At 39.2% G+C, this 18348-nt stretch overlaps 1 protein-coding gene across 4 annotated transcripts in view; it reads right to left on the reverse strand.

Annotated features, from left to right (window-relative positions):
- Positions 1–1369: 1369 nt before the first annotated feature.
- The window catches only part of megf11 (multiple EGF-like-domains 11), a 220244-nt gene continuing 203265 nt past the window's right edge, over positions 1370–18348 (reverse strand). For 3 of the 4 annotated variants that reach the window (XM_057836016.1, XM_057836015.1, XM_057836018.1), the window contains 6 exons: positions 17638–17874; positions 12269–12444; positions 12122–12185; positions 7368–7415; positions 6595–6801; positions 1370–3431 (listed from right to left, as the gene is read on the reverse strand). In XM_057836016.1, coding sequence (XP_057691999.1) covers positions 3244–3431; positions 6595–6801; positions 7368–7415; positions 12122–12185; positions 12269–12444; positions 17638–17874 — 920 coding nt within the window. In that variant the 3' untranslated portion in view covers positions 1370–3243. The remainder of the gene's footprint in view (positions 3432–6594; positions 6802–7367; positions 7416–12121; positions 12186–12268; positions 12445–17637; positions 17875–18348) is intronic. The other variant, XM_057836017.1, reaches the window with a different exon arrangement.

Consider the following 18348-nt stretch of genomic DNA (forward strand, 5'->3'; position numbering starts at 1 on the left):
CCAGGTTCATACTGCAGGTCTTAATGCACGAATCCGATTTTTTCGTGTTTTTCCGACTCGAGTGAGGCAATAACTTGACGGTTTCAACGGGACAAGTCGCATAGAAGTGGACCATTTCAAATCCGATCTGGGTCACTTTCGTATGTGGTTTAAATCCGATCTGGGCCACGTTTCCAGAATGTTGCGGCGGTCTGAACTATCAAGTCTTCCAAATCGGAATTCATGCAGAGCGAGAGAGACAGAGCGCTACTGTACAACAAGTACAACAATCATAAAACACAACAGTCATAAAAAAATAGAATAAAATAAATAAAACGGGTTGAGGGTAAGCCTGAGTATGCTCGGTTTTCTCTCTGCTCCATTTGAGCAATATTTCAAGATTGCTTACACGGCCGAGGGTCGGGGCAAACTGTCCTTATAAGACATGCACGGACAGTGAGTGCATGCTATCGATCCATCTAAACTGAAAATTAGACAAAACGGGGATTATTTAATAAATAATCAATCAAAATCAAAATATGATCACCACTGAATGACGTTGAGCCAGCTTGTGTGGTCATTTGTTTTGATGCTCCTGCGCATGCGGGTCAGCGTCCTCAGCGCATCTCGGACTGCGAATTAGTGCACATGCGTGATACTTGAATAGGCTCACTTGAAAAGGCAGTCTGAACGGGCATGCCAAAAAACAGATATGACAAAAAAATCGGATTTGTGCATCAAGACCTGCGGTATGAACCTAGCCATAGTAAACAGTGGTCCCAGCTCTTAGGTCATTGACCAGTTTCTGCTATGTAGCTTTGGGCTGATCTTGCATCAAGCCCCAGCCTGTTGTAATAATTCCTCCAAGTTAATTTTTTGTTTTTACTAAGCTTTTAACAATCCAGCCTGGTTCTCTGCAATTTTAAATGTGGTGTCACTTTGACAGCTCTCATCTTGCCATGGCAGCATTTGGTGTCTAATTGGTTGTGGGCTCCACCATCCGCTGCCAACCTCCCACTTCAAATGCATTGGATGTGTATCACCGTCAATGTGAATTTTTAATAAAACTAACACATTTACTTCTTTTACTAACTATACCAACACATACTCTGTGAATCCTATTCCTAAATTTTGAGGTGGACTTTTTAAAAGCTAATCTAAAATGGTTTTGAGAGCCAGAATCTGCTGAATGGCAAGTGTTTATAAGCAATAATATAATAGAATGTTAAGAATTTTAAACAAGACCTTTCTTCTACCCATGTCCTTACCTTTGTGTTCGCTGGACATTAAAACAGACTCAAAACACGGCAGCCATGACACAAAAGGCTTTTTAATTTGAAATGTACAAGTACAACAAAAAGCATCAATATGCCAGCAATTGATCTTGGGGAAAAAAAAAAAAAAAAAAAAAACTAACTAACAGAGAAAAGAGTCATGTAAAGTAATGTAAGCTGACTCATGTCCAACACAGATGAAATACAGCTTGGGTAACGATTGTCAACATGTTATTGCTCCTTCAGAGGGCTAAATGCAAGTGACACACTCAATGAGGGAGTTAACAGAATTTATAACAAATAACAATGTTGAATGTAAACAGATTTTTTTTTTTTTTTTTTTTTTTTTTGCCCCCATATATATATAACACCACAGGATATTTGTGAGTGTTGAATTGGTCGACATTTCTTTTTTTGGTGTGTAAAATCTGAACTTTAATTTACAGAGAAAATTTCTTTTTAAAATGCTTCACAAAATTACATCTCACAAGAAGAGAAATTTGACGTGTTGGTGTTATGTACATCAGTGGGAATCCATAATGTGTTCATGCTCATCTTTTTTTTTTTTTTTTTTTCCAAAAGTATTTCTAGTGTCACACGAATTAAATTCACCATTACTTATAAAATATATTAAGAAAGAAATTAGCTGTGTAAATACCAAACAAAGGTCGAAACCATTTCTCCTCGACACTCTGTACAGACGTTTGCAAGCAAAAGTTCTGGCACATGAAAAAAACAACACAAGATTCAGTCAGTTCATTAATGAGGAGCAAACCCAAAAGTTGGGACGTGTTTTTGACGCAGTCAGCGCGTCAACTCTGCCGACCTGAATATCACAACCTCATTTACGCTGCAACACAAATGAAGCTCTTCACTTTGACCCTGCTATCTCTTAGCTGTGTGCTCATTACTGGCGCACAGCGAATAAAAGGACTGACTGTGGCTGACATTATTTTCTATCCATTTTTTAAAAAAATCATTTAGATCATAGTCTTCAGCTTTTACACTGCAGCTGATTGCACCATCCTGTTGACGCCTGACATGTGACGTCTGTGCATCAGAGTTGGTTAAGGTAAGGCTTGTAAGCCATTTACACCCGTTTGCCAAATGTGCATTGATCGAGAATCCTGTCATACCTTTAAATGATTTAGTTATGTTAATGGTTTAAACATGTGATTTATTGTAAATAATATACAGTAATATCAAATATAACTAATATCCTTTTTCTTTTCACAATTCTTTTAGATAGCTGGTAAATTACAATTCAAAATGAAAATTATTTATAGGTATTATTTCTAACATTACGAGAAAACCATCCATTTTCTGCTGTCTTTATTCCCATCATGGGTACTATTTTACATAATGTACATGAACTTTAAAGGGGGAGTTTGCAACTGTTTTCACATTTGTGAAAACACTCATCATGAATTGACAGAAGAAAATAAAATACTTAGCCATCTTTGGCCACATCTTCTACTGGGTATCATTAGTTATGGTAACACTGTTTTACAAATAAGGTGTTTTTCCAGGATGGGGGTGATTTTTTATTTAGTTGCAACTCCCCCTTTAAAACTTTATTTGAATTCCATGGCCGTTTTAAAAAAAACAACCCACCCCTTATGTGCATCATAAATACAACTGCTGTCCATTGTTAACTGGTGCACAACCGTTACTCACGTCAATCGCATCTTGCCCTTCTATTAACTAAAGTGAAGGACAGCTGTGTCCCTGTGAATAACTTGTCCACCAATTTCAAGTCTGGCAGCCTTTGTCCCTTCTAAAACGTCCCGCTCCAGAGGGTCCATAAACATCAAGGAAGCAGTCTAAGATCCGGGAAAATAAAACAAGTGAATGACTGCTGGTGCGTGGGCATTCCATCTTTGCTTTTTCCTTGAGGGTCCCCATAAGATGTGGCTGTCACGCTATTGTTGACCACATGAAGACAAAGGGGCTGTATGAAAATGGACTGACTGTTGCCAAGTTGGCGCCTCTAAAGGAGGGAGCTGGGGCTCTCCGGGTGTGATGGCGGCGAAGTGTGCGTGGGGCTGTGGCGCATAGGCAGAATGTCATAGTGGGTTGGGATGTGGCTGCCGCGGGGCCGCTCGTATGGGTTCTGTGAGAAGCCAGTGGCCATCCCGTTGGGTCCTTGCAAAACACTCACTGTAGGCTCTGCGATGGCTTAAGGGAGGCAGAGAAATCATCAGGTCAGGAAAATTATTCTTCAAAATGTGCAGAATGCCTTGATTATACTAGTATACTTGGGATTTCATTTTACCCTGTGCCAGGTTTTGCAAAGTTGCCACAGAACATAACAGAACCTCCTCCATTTTTCAAAGTAGACAGTGTACATTTCTGTGGCCACTGTAGGTTTACAAGTGGCTACTAACACTTTTGAGCAAATTTTAAAATAATTAACTCAGATCATACATGAAATGGAGTCACTTTAAAAATGAAGTTTTGGGGCGCTTTCACACTAGACCAATAGGATCAGGGTCCGGTTGGAGACCTACCTTGCAGCAACACTTGCAAATGAGTTGTTGAAAAAGTTCAGCATTCACACTGCGCCGATCAACCTTTCCAAGTAACATTTCGTGGATGAAAAGTTCACTCATTGATTGGACAAAATACAAGAGGAAATACTGTACCTCCCTCCTGGGATGGAAGGGGACATGAAGGGTCACAGGATGGTGCTGTGATGCTAATGTAGCAAAACAGGTCGCCAGGACTCTTCCTACAGACTCGTATGAACTAATGTAGAGTACATATATAAATAAATGCATCGGGGAAAAATAAACCACAAACGGGAACTGCGTGGTACCCCAAGTCACACAGGTGCGTAATGACTCTCACTTTCATTGCTCTTTGGACTGTCAAATTGTCGCCACTTCCAGGACAGCGAGACTCATGAAACAGCCGCCTCGAGAGGCTCCGCCTGTCTTGGCCAGTCACTCTCACACGTTACGTTCAGCAACAGCATGCAAAACACAATCGCCACATTAGAAACTGATTCTGTGTATCTGCTTAGCGGAGCACAACAAAATTTGGCATGGTTAATCGTCTGTTATCTTGCCATTGTTGATTTTGAATAGTGTCCGCGATTTACCTCCGGTTCCAAGGATGCTCTGCGTGTACAGTCACAGCCTAGAGCATCACAGCTCAACACTGTGACGCTGCACATAAAGTAGCAAAAGTGCACCCTGCTCTGGTTGTATTCACAAGCAAAGCAGGGTGCGCTTAAAGCAGACCGAGACCCACAATTCTGGAGTTTGGTTGTTTGGTCCGAACTAGAGTTCACATGCACCTTCACATTGACAAAACGAAGCGGACTATCTGAGAAAAAGAACTCTGGTCCGTTTAAAATGGACTAAACAGTGCTAGTGTGAAAGCGCCAATAAACTCACTACAAAGCAACTATGGCATATTACAATTTACAACAATTAACCCTTTCATGCACTAATTATGATGTAATGTTTTTATTACATTCATTATAGGATAGGGGCCTCAAACTCGCAGCCCAATTGAAAATATTTTGCTGCCCACATTTGGCATTCAATTGTGCTATGAGTGTTGCCCACACGTATTTTGTGATGGGCAATAAAACAGTATAAAAATAATTTTAACCCTTTCAGGGACAGTGGTCACTATAGTGGACTGCTTTCAAAAGTTGACATTTTTTAAACCTTTCTAGAGCAAAAGACTATTTTTAGTAATTAAATGCACTGTGACTGGCTGGCAACCAGTTCAGAGTGTAACCCGCCTCCTGCCCGTAGTTAGCCGGGTTGGCTCCAGCACTCCCGCCACCCTCGTGAGGATAAGCGGTTCACAAGATGAATGGGAAAAAAAAAAACCTTAAATGTTAGCATTTATTCATCAGTAATTATTACTTTGAAAATTATCAATTGTGATTGTATTCTTTTATACTGTGAATGGGAAAAAAACCCTTAAACGTTAGCATTTATTCATCAGTAATTATTACTTTGAAAATTATTAATTGTTATTGTATTCTTTTATATTGTTTTTATAATACAGTATATGAGTCAAAAAATGATTGGATGTCTAGTGCCATCAATCAGTCAATGAGTTAATTGAGTGCCCTATAAGAATTAATAGTATTTTAAAAAAAAAAAAAAAAAGCAAAAAAAAAAAAAAAGTAATAAACAATAAGATTAAATAAATTTAAGTAAATCAAAACTTAAATTATTAATTAAAACAAATTGTAATAAATGAATAAAAAAAAAAAACAGGCACGGTGGCTGAGTGGTTAGCACGTCTGCCTCACAGTTCTGCGATCAAGGGTTCAATCCCGGGCTTCGGCCTTCCTGTGTGGAGTTTGCATGTTCTCCCTGTGCCTGCGTGGGTTTTCTCCGGGAACTCCGGTTTCCTCCCACATCCCAAAAACATGCATGGTAGGCTGATTGAACACTCTAAATTGACCATAGGTATGAGTGTGTGCGTGAATAGTTGTATGTCTCCTTGTGCCCTGCGATTGGCTGGCAACCAGTTCAGGGTGTACCCTGCCTACTGCCCGTAGTTAGCTGGGATAGGCTCCAGCACCTCCGCGACCCTCGTGAGGAAAAAGCGGCATGGAAAATGAATGAATGAATGAATGAAAAAAAAAAAAACACAAAACAAAAACAAAACGAGGACAAGTCAAGTAAGTGTGGCTTGTGTGTGTTTTGTCCTGGGAATTTCATAGATTTATTATCATTTTTTAATATATATATATATATATAAATTAGTGACCTCACAGAACTTAATTCTTTGTCTGCCATTGACAGCAATAAACGTCCAATCCATTGTCCATCCAAGTGCTTTCAATATCAATTACCCTCTTTTACTAACTACCACAACACATACTCTGTTACCTAGGCTGACAGCGAATGAGTTAATCTAATGATAACTTTTGAATAGATGTCCACTCTAGTCACCACTGCCCCTGAAAGGGTTAAACTAAGGAAACAACAACATTCCTACTGTTCAAACAGCTTTATTGTTATTTCCTAAATTGACTTATTGGCTGTCATTGACGGCGCTAGACAGTCAAAACTATTATGAATGTCCCTCCCACGCAAAATGGATTGGACTTCTCTCGCCATCAATGGCACAAAAACATTGACGTTACGGCGCTCATGCTCACTTATGAATGAGTTATAAAGTAGAAACTAGAGAATGGTAAGAGTGGATGACAGTACCATACCATTGCTCTATTTGAATGCATTATATTATCTGACATTCCATGTTTTCACTTTCAAGTTCAATATATCGTTGAAGGTTATTGATGTCTATTGAATTGCATGCTTGACGTCTACATTCTGCCAAGAATGGCAGCTGCGCCACTCACCAACATCATAGATGTTCCCCCTTGTGCCACCCAGGAGCGTAGCGGTGCCCCCGAAGGGCACTTCGCGGTGGGAGGGGGACTTCATTTCCACATAGCTGCTCTCTGTGTGCTTGCACGACAACCCAGGCGGGTCCCTGATTGTGGCGTAGGGATTCTCAGTGTTCAGGGAGCAGGGGCTGTTGTTGCACAAGGAGCCCTTGATGAAATCTGCCACAACAGAGACAAGCGCATTCAGTCGCAGCTCGGATAAAGTGAGGGTCACTGGTGCATGGCGGTACAAGCAGAAAGAAATAAAACTGCTTGGCCTTCTTTGAAAAACGTTCACTTTTTTTGCCTTGGCTATAAAAACGGCAGTATGAAGTACTGTAATATGGGAAGAAAGGGGAGAAAGTGGATGGCTCATCTCGTCCGTAACAGTCTAATCAGTCAGTCTATGAGGCCTCATTATGGACCACAGCAAGGCTAGCCTGACCACTTGTCACACCCTTGGGGCTCTCATGTTCACCAGTGTCCGCACAGTGTGTGAGAGCAAATAACACGTCGGCTATTGAGAGCAATTACATTTGGAATAAAACTCCAGCCCGTCATGATCTTATTCGAAGAAGTTTCCACATAAATCTCTGCATATACGAGGAGATCAAGGTGGGTGTTACACTCAAATGGCCATTGGAACCATTTGGTGAAATTGATTGAAGGACAAATTTAAATTATTATTGCGAGAAAGGCTGACCGTGCGTGCGCGCGTGCAGTGATGCCCACAATGAATTATTTACCTTTTCTGGAGCCTCTCGGAGCCTGTGTCTCCCCCTGTTGAACATCTGCTACAAAATGTCAAAACATGAAAGTCAGATGTTGCATAATTCACACAATCTGCAGCTAACTTTTTTCTTTTGACACAATGTAGTGCTTCTTAAAAAAATCTTTTATTTTTTTATTTTCTTTTTTAAATTGCAAATTGTCACACGTCCACAACCTCATTTCATCAGCAGAGGTCATGCTGGAAAACTTTCAAAAACATGAAGAGTTCCTTCACAGAAGTCTCCATTGCAAGCCTGCTGCATACTAAGATTTCATGTTGATGCCTTACTTGGCCTCATTGGCTTCCGTTGACGGTGCCAGATGTCCAATCTGTTTTGACTGGGAGAGTCTGGCAGCAACCACTGCTCACCTCTCACAGCCAAAATGGACTGGACATTTGGTACTGTCAATGGCACTGAAGTGTGGGAATTCACCTCAAGTCCTCCCAGTTCAAATGAATTAGATGTGACAGTCAATGGCAGGCAATGAGTTAAAAAACTTAAGTGCAGAAGGCCAAAACATAGACTTCACCATCAGTTGACTAAACAGCATACAGACATTGCACTTTGCCTTCCCGTAGGGGGCCGGGCCAGACAGAGTGTCGTGCAGCTTTCACTGCTATAAACTCAAACACACGCTGCGTTCAAACGCCAGATTTAGGCGGGAAAAGGACGAAAGCTTTACTGCATACAAGCAGGCAGGAGTGTCTCAAGAGTGATTTGGTTGAGGATTTAAGGTAAATATTAAATAAAATAGCACCATGCATGACTTTGAAACATTGTCTAAAAAATGATGGGGAAAAAAATTGCGTAACTTTAGCTTGAAATATTTACGTAAAATGAATGATAACTGCCTGTTTTTGTTGTTGTTGTTGTTGTTGCTTCTAACCGAGAATCTAGACTCTTTTACATTCATATGTATACATTCTATAAATTCTGGGATCTATACATTTAATTATAAGAACGTTCAACTTACAAAGCACTTTGTTTTGTGATGGCTGCCATGTTGTATCCATACACAATAGTATAACTTTAGCCTGAAATAGTTACGTAAAATTAATGATAACTGCTCATCTTTTTTTGCATTTAACCAATAATCTAGACTGCTTTATGTTCATATCAATAGAAATTCCGGGATGTATACATTTGTTTTCAAGAAGTTTCACCTTAAAAAGCTCTTTGTTTTGTGATAGCCACCATATTGTATCCATGCACAAGAGCATAACTTTGCATTCAAATGATCAGGTAATTTTCAGCCAACAGCCCATTTTTTTGGCAAAAGAATAGTAATTTAGACATTTCTACGTCCATACAGAGAAAAGTTCGTATTTTGCATGTTTTAAAAAGGACAAGGGCCAGATAGCCTGCAAAACGCGCCGAGGCAATAACATCAGAATTCAACCTAGATAAGTTGTGATTGTATATAGAAAAATGCAAATTTTGCTTTTGTTGAGTAAAATTAAGAGGATTCTACATGCTTTCCTCAAGTATTAAGTTTCTGATGTGAAAATTGAGTAATTTATTAGCTGTTGAAAACTTTTTTTTTTTTTTTTTTAATTTAGTGCTATTTCGGGCAAAAACTTAAATGATATGTTAAATATATGAATTGATCCTAAAAAAATATACGTGACTATCTCTGCATCTGGTGATTTTTGTGCATCTAGCATATAATTTGAGAATTTTATAGCCATTTTAGGTTTTGTTATACTTGTATAAATAGTTAAAAGAGATTTTATGAGGGAACGACTTTGAATTTTTTTATGTCGCTGCTCATGAAGACACATACTGTATATGCCTAAGAGAGGTGCCTGTTTTGGTTTTAGGTTGCTAGCGGCTTTGGTTTTGAAAATATTTGAATTTAAAATTTTTCAAAATAGGCCTCCTACGGATTGGCCTCGAGCCAATGGAGTTATAAGCATTGTATACCTTGTGATTGTTCCTACATATTTTAAAAAGAAACAGTTTTTAAAAATTAATTAAAAAAAAAAACAATCATAACCAGGGGTGCACATAAGTCCAGCGCATGCGTACTGGACGTATACAAACGCGCTGGCCCTCAACGGCTTCCACACGCTTTTGCGTACCGATGGCTGACCACTGTATTTGCGGTGGACATGAGATAATCACTTCTCAAAATGTCGGGAGGCAGGCCCCACTGAGTAATTATTTCCGTGTTCTCCCACCCCCGTCAAAGGACAGACAGACGACAGAGACGTCACCGGAGCTACCGAAAAAAGGACTTTTGCTGAAAAGTGGCTGCAGGAGGTACAATGGTTAGAAGCAAATGATGCTCGCACGGATATGTGGTACAACATTTGCCGTGAGAATCCCAATGTCGCTGATAAGAGCAGCGCATTTTATGTAGGGTCAAAGAATTTCAGCCATCCAAACTTTGAAAAGCACGAAAAAAACAGAGCATGTGGCAATTAAGCAAACTATCGATGTCAGGCAGCACCCCACTCGCCCTATGGACAAGTGGCGGAATGAAGTTAATGAAGAGCAGCGCCATGCACTGACAAACGTGTTTTTGCTCGCATTTCACAAAGCTAAACATGCACGTTCAATGAGCTCTTATGAGGAGGAGGACATCCCACTTTTACAAAAGCTTGGAGTTAATGTGGGAGCCGCATAATGCCCTTTATTTTGAATTAGTACTGCTTTTATGTTTATTTCTTTACATTTCACTTCAAAGTAATGGCAATTTTGTTGTGCCAGTTGATGTTAATCAGACATTAATTGTTAATATAATTAATTAAAGGTATTTGGCTCTAACTAAAGCTTGTCATAATTTTATCGCATCAGGCGGGTCGGCTCTCAAGCTCAATGAGGACCAAGTCACATCTCCAGGTCCTCCTCTGAGAACCTGGGCAAAAAAAATATGTGCACCCCTGATCATAACATAAAAATTAAAACTGTACTTGATTAATGCACTGTAGTAGATTAAACAAGTTCAAATTGAACTATGACTGCCGAACTCGCTCTCTAAACGTCTCACCAGTCCAGAAACATTCAAAGCACAACCGAAGAGCACCAGGGCACCGTCACAATCGTTCAGCAGTCCTCACCGCCACTTGTACAAATTTTTATTTTTTAAAAAATTGTTGTGGTAAATCCTGATGCACCACGTGCCTGCTGAAATTTTTAAACGGTGTGGACACACGACGTGCTAGTAGGACTGTTCACTATATACTGTATTATCTGAGAAAATAAGGAACCTGTTTGAGATGCTCAGGTATCATTACATTTTATAATTTTTTAAAAAACAAATTTTTCCTTAATTTTGAATAAATTTAAAAATATTTATATATTTCCAAACTGACTGGCAAACAGTTTAGGGTGTAGTCTCCCTTTCGCCCGAAGTAAGCTCGTATAGGCTCCAGCACCCCACGACCCTGACAAGGATATGTGGTGTTGGAAATAGATGGATGGATATTCATATATGCTGAGATAAGCCCAACAGGAAACAATGAGCGAGTATAACCTCAACTGGCTAACTACAGGCAACAATAAGTCCGCAATTAACTCATCTAAATAAACAGCCCTGAGACAGTGTATACATCCCTAGAATACACCTACAAAATTTCATTCTGATTCATCCACAAATAAAGACGAAGTGGCAATTTTAGTGTGCTCCCCAAGAAGAACAAGCACACAGTAAGTGAGGCTTACGCATGACTAAGCGCAATTAGACACATTCAGGTAGCGATCAGGTAGCATAGAATAGGATATCAACCAATCAACACTTACAGTTGTTTTTCATATTCACTGGGTTAACCCACCTCAATTGCTAGAATTATGTATGCCCCACCCTGCCTTTTCACATTTTCTTTTTTGTTGTTGTTTATTATCCTCTTCGGTCTGAATCGTTTCTCTCTGTCCCCCCTAAACTCCTTCCTGTCCGCTGCTTTCGCCTAATAAATTAAAAAATATGAATAATCAAGGTGGGAGTATATCAAACTCATTACACACATTAAAGGTCTTCAGTCTATAAGGACATTCAGATTCCTATACTCCGTTGCTAAGCAGCTGAACAGGATAAGTAAAAAATTAAATAAAATAAATAACGAAAGAATGGCGATTTTAGTGTGCTCCCCAAGAAGAATAAGCACAAGGTAAGTGAGACTATGAGACTTAACCTTCCAGGTGGTTTAAAAAAGGCTGTTTGAACATTTAATTCAGTTAACCTTTTGCTTACGACTGGAAGGAGCCAGCATTCCACTGGTGGTACTCCTACGACACTTTGATTGCATCAAAGCAAAACGTATTTCACACTGTGCATGCAATTCAACTTCACCCCAATGAGGGTATAGAAAGTTGAATGATTTGTATATTCATTATCTTCTGTGTAGAATATATTATGCTCTTGAGAACATAAAGCAATTTCAAAAATTATAACTGTTTCTCTTCCACATCCCTCCAGAGTGCAATAGCTGACCTGGCGTTAACCATCACAGTGAATTCTAACTGGGTGAGAAGGCATACTAACGAGCTCTGGCTGACCTGTGTTCTCCTCGGAACCACACTGCTGTCCTTCTAAGACGCATATCAATTGAAAATGAGAGCAAAGGGTTTTTTCTAACAAGGAGCCTGTGGTTCATCTTCATTCACAGCGGGGAGGCAAGGCCGGGAGTGCAAGCCCGCTAAAGACACACACGTCTCTGCCCTTGGGGCGGCGTCGCAAAGTCATGACAGATGAAGTTATTCTTGGGGAATGAGAGAGGAAAACTGACCAAGATCATTGAGGTTGCAGTAGGCTCTCCAGTCGGAACCGTTTCGGCTTTTCAGAGTGCTGGACTGCGAAGGGATGAAAGAACGAGATTTTATTTGAGCGCATTTGAGTGAAATAGCTCGACTTTTCTGGCATGTCAGCAGCATACTTTGAGGGTCAGCGTGGCATCTAGGTTGCTGGAGATGGTTGAGACAACGTTGCACTGGGCCACCGTGTGGTAGCTGGGGTTAGAGAAGCACTGCCCGGTGCTGCTGCTGCTACTGCTGCTTGGATTTGGATTGACCTCAGATGCACTGGTCTTTATGGCAACAGTGCTGCCACACTCTGCAACATAACAAATTATTATTCATGGATGCATTTGGTCACATTAACACGTGACATATGTTGCTACAGCAAAAGCAAACATTGTCAAAATCAGATATATTCAAAATCATATAGATAGATAGATAGATAGATAGATAGATAGATAGATAGATAGATAGATAGATAGATAGATAGATAGATAGATAGATAGATAGATAGATATCAGATAACCCATGAGTTGCAATGTGTGAATTACAGCAATTTAAAAAATGTAATAGTTTATGTATAAACTAGGGCTGTCAAAATTATCGCGTTAACGCGCGGTAATTAATTTTTTAAATTAATCACGTTAAAATATTTGACGCAATTAACGCACATGTCCCGCTCAGACAGTATTCTGCCTTTTGGTAAGTTTTACAGCAAGGCTTTTTGTGCTGTCCAACAGCGAACTCTTGTGGTCGCTTTGCGACATGGTTTATTGTTTTCTTGCCAGTTCAATATGGCTGCATGACGTCTCGGGCTGACGCCTACGTTGTAATGTTGTGCTTATATGATCCTTGGACAAGATTTGTCCGTAAGTATGGTTGTTGTAAAGAATGTACATATTATGTTAGTAAACGAAATGTTATATTTTTTGTATGAGACGCTTTTTGTTTATGTTTAGTGAACCTGTATAGCTTGCTAAGCTAACGTTGTTGCTAATGCAATGCTTGTGTACTTTTTTTTTTGTAGTTTTACGACGGTCTAAAGAGGACAATGGTTTGAGGCCATTTTATTAATAAATCAGATTTAAAAGGAAGAAGTCTGATTATTAAGGTGTCGTTCACTAGCTGTCTAGCTTTGGAAAAAGTAGATGCTTTGGAGTGAGGACAGCATAGACAGATTTAAATGACAGTAGAGTGAAATGCCCACTACAGTCCTTATGTACCATATGTTGAATGTATATATCCATCTTGTGTCTTATCTTTCCATTCCAACAATTTATTTTACAGAATATATATATAATTTACAGAAAAATATGGCATATTTTATAGATGGTTTGAATTGCGATTAATTGCAATTAATTACGATTAATTAATTTTTAAGCCGTAATTAACTCGATTAAAAATTTTAATCGTTTGACAGCCCTAGTATAAACCCTCACCTTAGAAACATTAACTTGAAGGTTCGCATCTGAAAGTCGGTTTTGAGGGTGCTTTTGAGAGCAGGATCATCAGAAGTGTTTAGAAAACACCTAAAAATACTTAATGTTTCCCATTTTAAAGCACCTTTAGTGGGCCTGTCGCGATAACAAATTTTAGTATGCGATAATTTATATAATAAATTATTGCGATATTATTGCGCCCCCAACCCCCAATTTTTAAAAAAAAGCAATTTACAATAACACATTGAGAATACAGTATATATTAATAGATGAAGTACACCCATTTAAACGCGATAAATGTTTACTCTTAAATTCAAAAATACTTTTTAAGAAATCACAACTAAAAACAATAGACCATGCCTCTTAAGTAAAAGACAACAATATTAATACTGCACAGAAACACAGAAGAAATAAAATGTCTTTTTCAAGAAAAAAAAAAAAAAAATAAAATTGCACTTAATAACTTAAGCATTTAGCCAAATGAAAACTTTTCCCACCATAGCTTCTGCTATGGTGTTCCATAGGGATGCAACGATACAGTTAAGTCACGGTTCGGTACGATTTTCTATACGGGGGACACGATTTTCGATTCGATTCAATACATTTAATGCTCTGAAAAAAAATATATATATTATATATATACAGTGCCTTGCAAAAGTATTCGGCCCCCTTGAATCTTGCAACCTTTCGCCACATTTCAGGCTTCAAACATAAAGATATGAAATTTAATTTTTTTGTCAAGAATCAACAACAAGTGGGACACAATCGTGAAGTGGAACAACATTTATTGGATAATTTAAACTTTTTTAACAAATAAAAAACTGAAAAGTGGGGCGGGCAATATTATTCGGCCCCTTTACTTTCAGTGCAGCAAACTCACTCCAGAAGTTCAGTGAGGATCTCTGAATGATCCAATGTTGTCCTAAATGACCGATGATGATAAATAGAATCCACCTGTGTGTAATCAAGTCTCCGTATAAATGCACCTGCTCTGTGATAGTCTCAGGGTTCTGTTTAAAGTGCAGAGAGCATTATGAAAACCAAGGAACACACCAAGCAGGTCCGAGATACTGTTGTGGAGAAGTTTAAAGCCGGATTTGGATACAAAAAGATTTCCCAAGCTTTAAACATCTCAAGGAGCACTGTGCAAGCCATCATATTGAAATGGAAGGAGCATCAGACCACTGCAAATCTACCAAGACCCGGCCATCCTTCCAAACTTTCTTCTCAAACAAGGAGAAAACTGATCAGAGATGCAGCCAAGAGGCCCATGATCACTCTGGATGAACTGCAGAGATCTACAGCTGAGGTGGGAGAGTCTGTCCATAGGACAACAATCAGTCGTACACTGCACAAATCTGGCCTTAATGGAAGAGTGGCAAGAAGAAAGCCATTTCTCAAAGATATCCATAAAAAGTCTCATTTAAAGTTTGCCACAAGCCACCTGGGAGACACACCAAACATGTGGAAGAAGGTGCTCTGGTCAGATGAAACCAAAATTGAACTTTTTGGCCACAATGCAAAACAATATGTTTGGCGTAAAAGCAACACAGCTCATCACCCTGTACACACCATCCCCACAGTCAAACATGCTGGTGGCAGCATCATGGTTTGGGCCTGCTTTTCTTCAGCAGGGACAGGGAAGATGGTTAAAATTGACAGGAAGATGGATGCAGCCAAATACAGGAACATTCTGGAAGAAAACCTGTTGGTATCTGCACAAGACCTGAGACTGGGACGGAGATTTATCTTCCAACAGGACAATGATCCAAAACATAAAGCCAAATCTACAATGGAATGGTTCAAAAATAAACGTATCCAGGTGTTAGAATGGCCAAGTCAAAGTCCAGACCTGAATCCAATCGAGAATCTGTGGAAAGAGCTGAAGACTGCTGTTCACAAACACTCTCCATCCAACCTCATTGAGCTTGAGCTGTTTTGCAAGGAAGAATGGGCAAGAATGTCAGTCTCTCGATGTGCAAAACTGATAGAAACATACCCCAAGCGACTTGCAGCTGTAATTGGAGCAAAAGGTGGCGCTACAAAGTATTAACGCAAGGGGGCCGAATAATATTGCACGCCCCACTTTTCAGTTTTTTATTTGTTAAAAAAGTTGAAATTATCCAACAAATTTTGTTCCACTTCACGATTGTGTCCCACTTGTTGTTGATTCTTGACAAAAAATTAAAATTTTATATCTTTATGTTTGAAGCCTGAAATGTGGCGAAAGGTTGCAAGGTTCAAGGGGGCCGAATACTTTTGCAAGGCACTGTATTTTTTTTTGCTAACGAGCAGAAATTAAATTGCCATTATATAAACATGCATTTTACTGCATAATATTTATGTGCTTACTTCCTACTGAGCTTAAGAAATTTTGTATAAAAGTGCTGAGAACAATCTTTACTGTTTGTAAAGTGAGGCGGGGCAGACTGTTGATTGCTACAGCTCTCTTAGCAGCTAGGTTTACTACAAGAGCAAAACATCCTATTTGTGGTCCGAATCCATCTGTGTCACGTACTGAATTAACAATATTTGCAGCATTATCTATAGTCAGTGGTATGGATTGATTTGGCCTGCTTAACTTCCATTCAGTCATGGCGGTTTATAATTCATCAATTAGTATATGGACTATGTGTCACATAATCACTCTGGGCTCATGTAGCCAATGGCATGGGACGTAGCGCATCTAGTTTGCCATTTCATGATATCTAGTGTTTGCGCGCATTAAAAAAGTTAGCAAACACCACAGAAGTCACGTCTGCTCATTACTGCACAACACCAGCATATGACAATCGACTTTCATAAACAGGACGTGTTTGAAGCACAGCGCTGTTAATTTGCCACTCATTGTTCATCATGTCCATTCAGCTGTCCGTTGTCAAAGCGGGGTTGTTCGAAGCAGCCAAGTCGGTAACAATGTTTTGGCGGACTTCGTTGTAAATACCCTGAAGCGCATGCAAGAGTGATGTTGTTTTGTTCATGTGATTCGGGAGTGAGAAAGAGACGGTTTACCGAGAGCCACAGGTTGAGGAAGTGTTGTTAGCGCCGTGTGTTAATAAAAACAAAAGTTGTCAGCACGTCGTGCGTCTGATATCATTGCCAGAAAAACTTAACAGGACACCTTGCAGTCCTATTTTTAATACTGTCCTTATAAAAATGATCTGCTGCATTATAAATCACTTTTTGACTTTCTACCTCCATGTTGAAACCTTCTTCGTTCATGTTTGCTGGTGTTTAAACCGTCAGTAAGACACTGGGCTGTTGACTCCAGGCCTGGATCCACCCATTTTGACGGATGCGTCTCCAGCAAAAACAGATAATCGCCTAAGCCATTCGCACCGACGTGGCCGGTATACGTTGAACAATAGGATACAATGGGAACGGATTGGCACCGGCACTATTTTTTGCCGGACCTGGAACGAAGATGCATTTTGCATAGTTGGTAACAAGGAATCCGAACTTTTAACAGCACGTCTGCCGCACGCGCACGCTAGGCGATAAATCGCAGCGGAAAAATGATCGCCTTCATTTTTATTTATCGTGCGATAAATGGAATTATTGCATATTGCGACAGGCTTAACCTTTACCATATTGCAAGTATCAGCTGCGTTATTTGAAAAATTATGGTTTATTATCACTCTATAAAACCACACATTTCACATTTTACGATCTTGAATTTCCTTCAAATTTGAACGAGAAAAAGTTTATAAGAGCTTTGCCACTTCTAATCAGATTTGAGATTTTTTTTTCATTTTTGGAAAGCACTATAAGGGCAGTTTGAATGGATTTTTTTCAATTTTTGAGGCAAATGTATAGTTTCAGTGTAATGGCTCACATACTGACAAACAAATCTGACATGCATGTTTTTGTCATATAAGGAGCTGTGGACGACCAAGAGAAACACAAATATGAATTCTAAATTCAACAAAACAGTGCCAAACTGATTTATATATATAAAAAAAAAGCGACTCACACTGTCAATTAAAACCCGAGTCGGTACACCTAATTAAATACGTTAAAGTACTGTACTACTGAATCTATTTAATGTAGATATAAACAACAGCTCTTACCAGAGAGAGAATAGTCAGTGTTGGTCATCTGCATGGCTTGTGAGTATGACACACTTGGTTGGATCTCGTGTCCTTTCTCCCTCTGCCTCTGTCTGTACCACACAAACAGACTGAGCATGGCCATGATGATAAGGAGGAGGAAGATGATGCCCATGACGGCGCCGGCCGACTGGCGTTCCGACCCTCTGGCCGGACTAATCTTAGTATAGGGGTTCAGCTCCTCCATCATTAGGGATGCTAGACAGAAAACATTTAAAAATTAACTATACAAATATAAAGTGCACTAAACAGAACTGATGATAACTCGAAATCGGGTTTTTCAAACATTTCATAATAAGAGCACCAATTTACCAACTTTTCGAATTGTTCCAACTTGAACCTGTTGAGCTCATTCCAAATTATACTGTATACACAGTACTTTACCAATCTTAAAACAATTTTAAATGTGTTTAAATGTTTAATGAGATGAATATCAAGGGGATATACAGTAGTCTTTTAATTCACCTTTTATAAACTGTGCTGAATGCTGCAATTTAGCAGTTTAAAAAAAAGACCTCATTTTACACATTTTTCCCATAAAAAAAAAAACAACAACAACAACTTTAAAAACAAAACCTTAAAGAAATCCAATTTGTTACTAAACTTGAATTGAGCACCAAAATATGAACTGAACAAGGATCTTTGTGCTACTTCTCCTACCAATTATAGATT

The sequence above is a fragment of the Corythoichthys intestinalis genome, chromosome 5, assembly GCF_030265065.1.
Source record: "Corythoichthys intestinalis isolate RoL2023-P3 chromosome 5, ASM3026506v1, whole genome shotgun sequence".
Classification (NCBI taxonomy): domain Eukaryota; kingdom Metazoa; phylum Chordata; class Actinopteri; order Syngnathiformes; family Syngnathidae; genus Corythoichthys; species Corythoichthys intestinalis.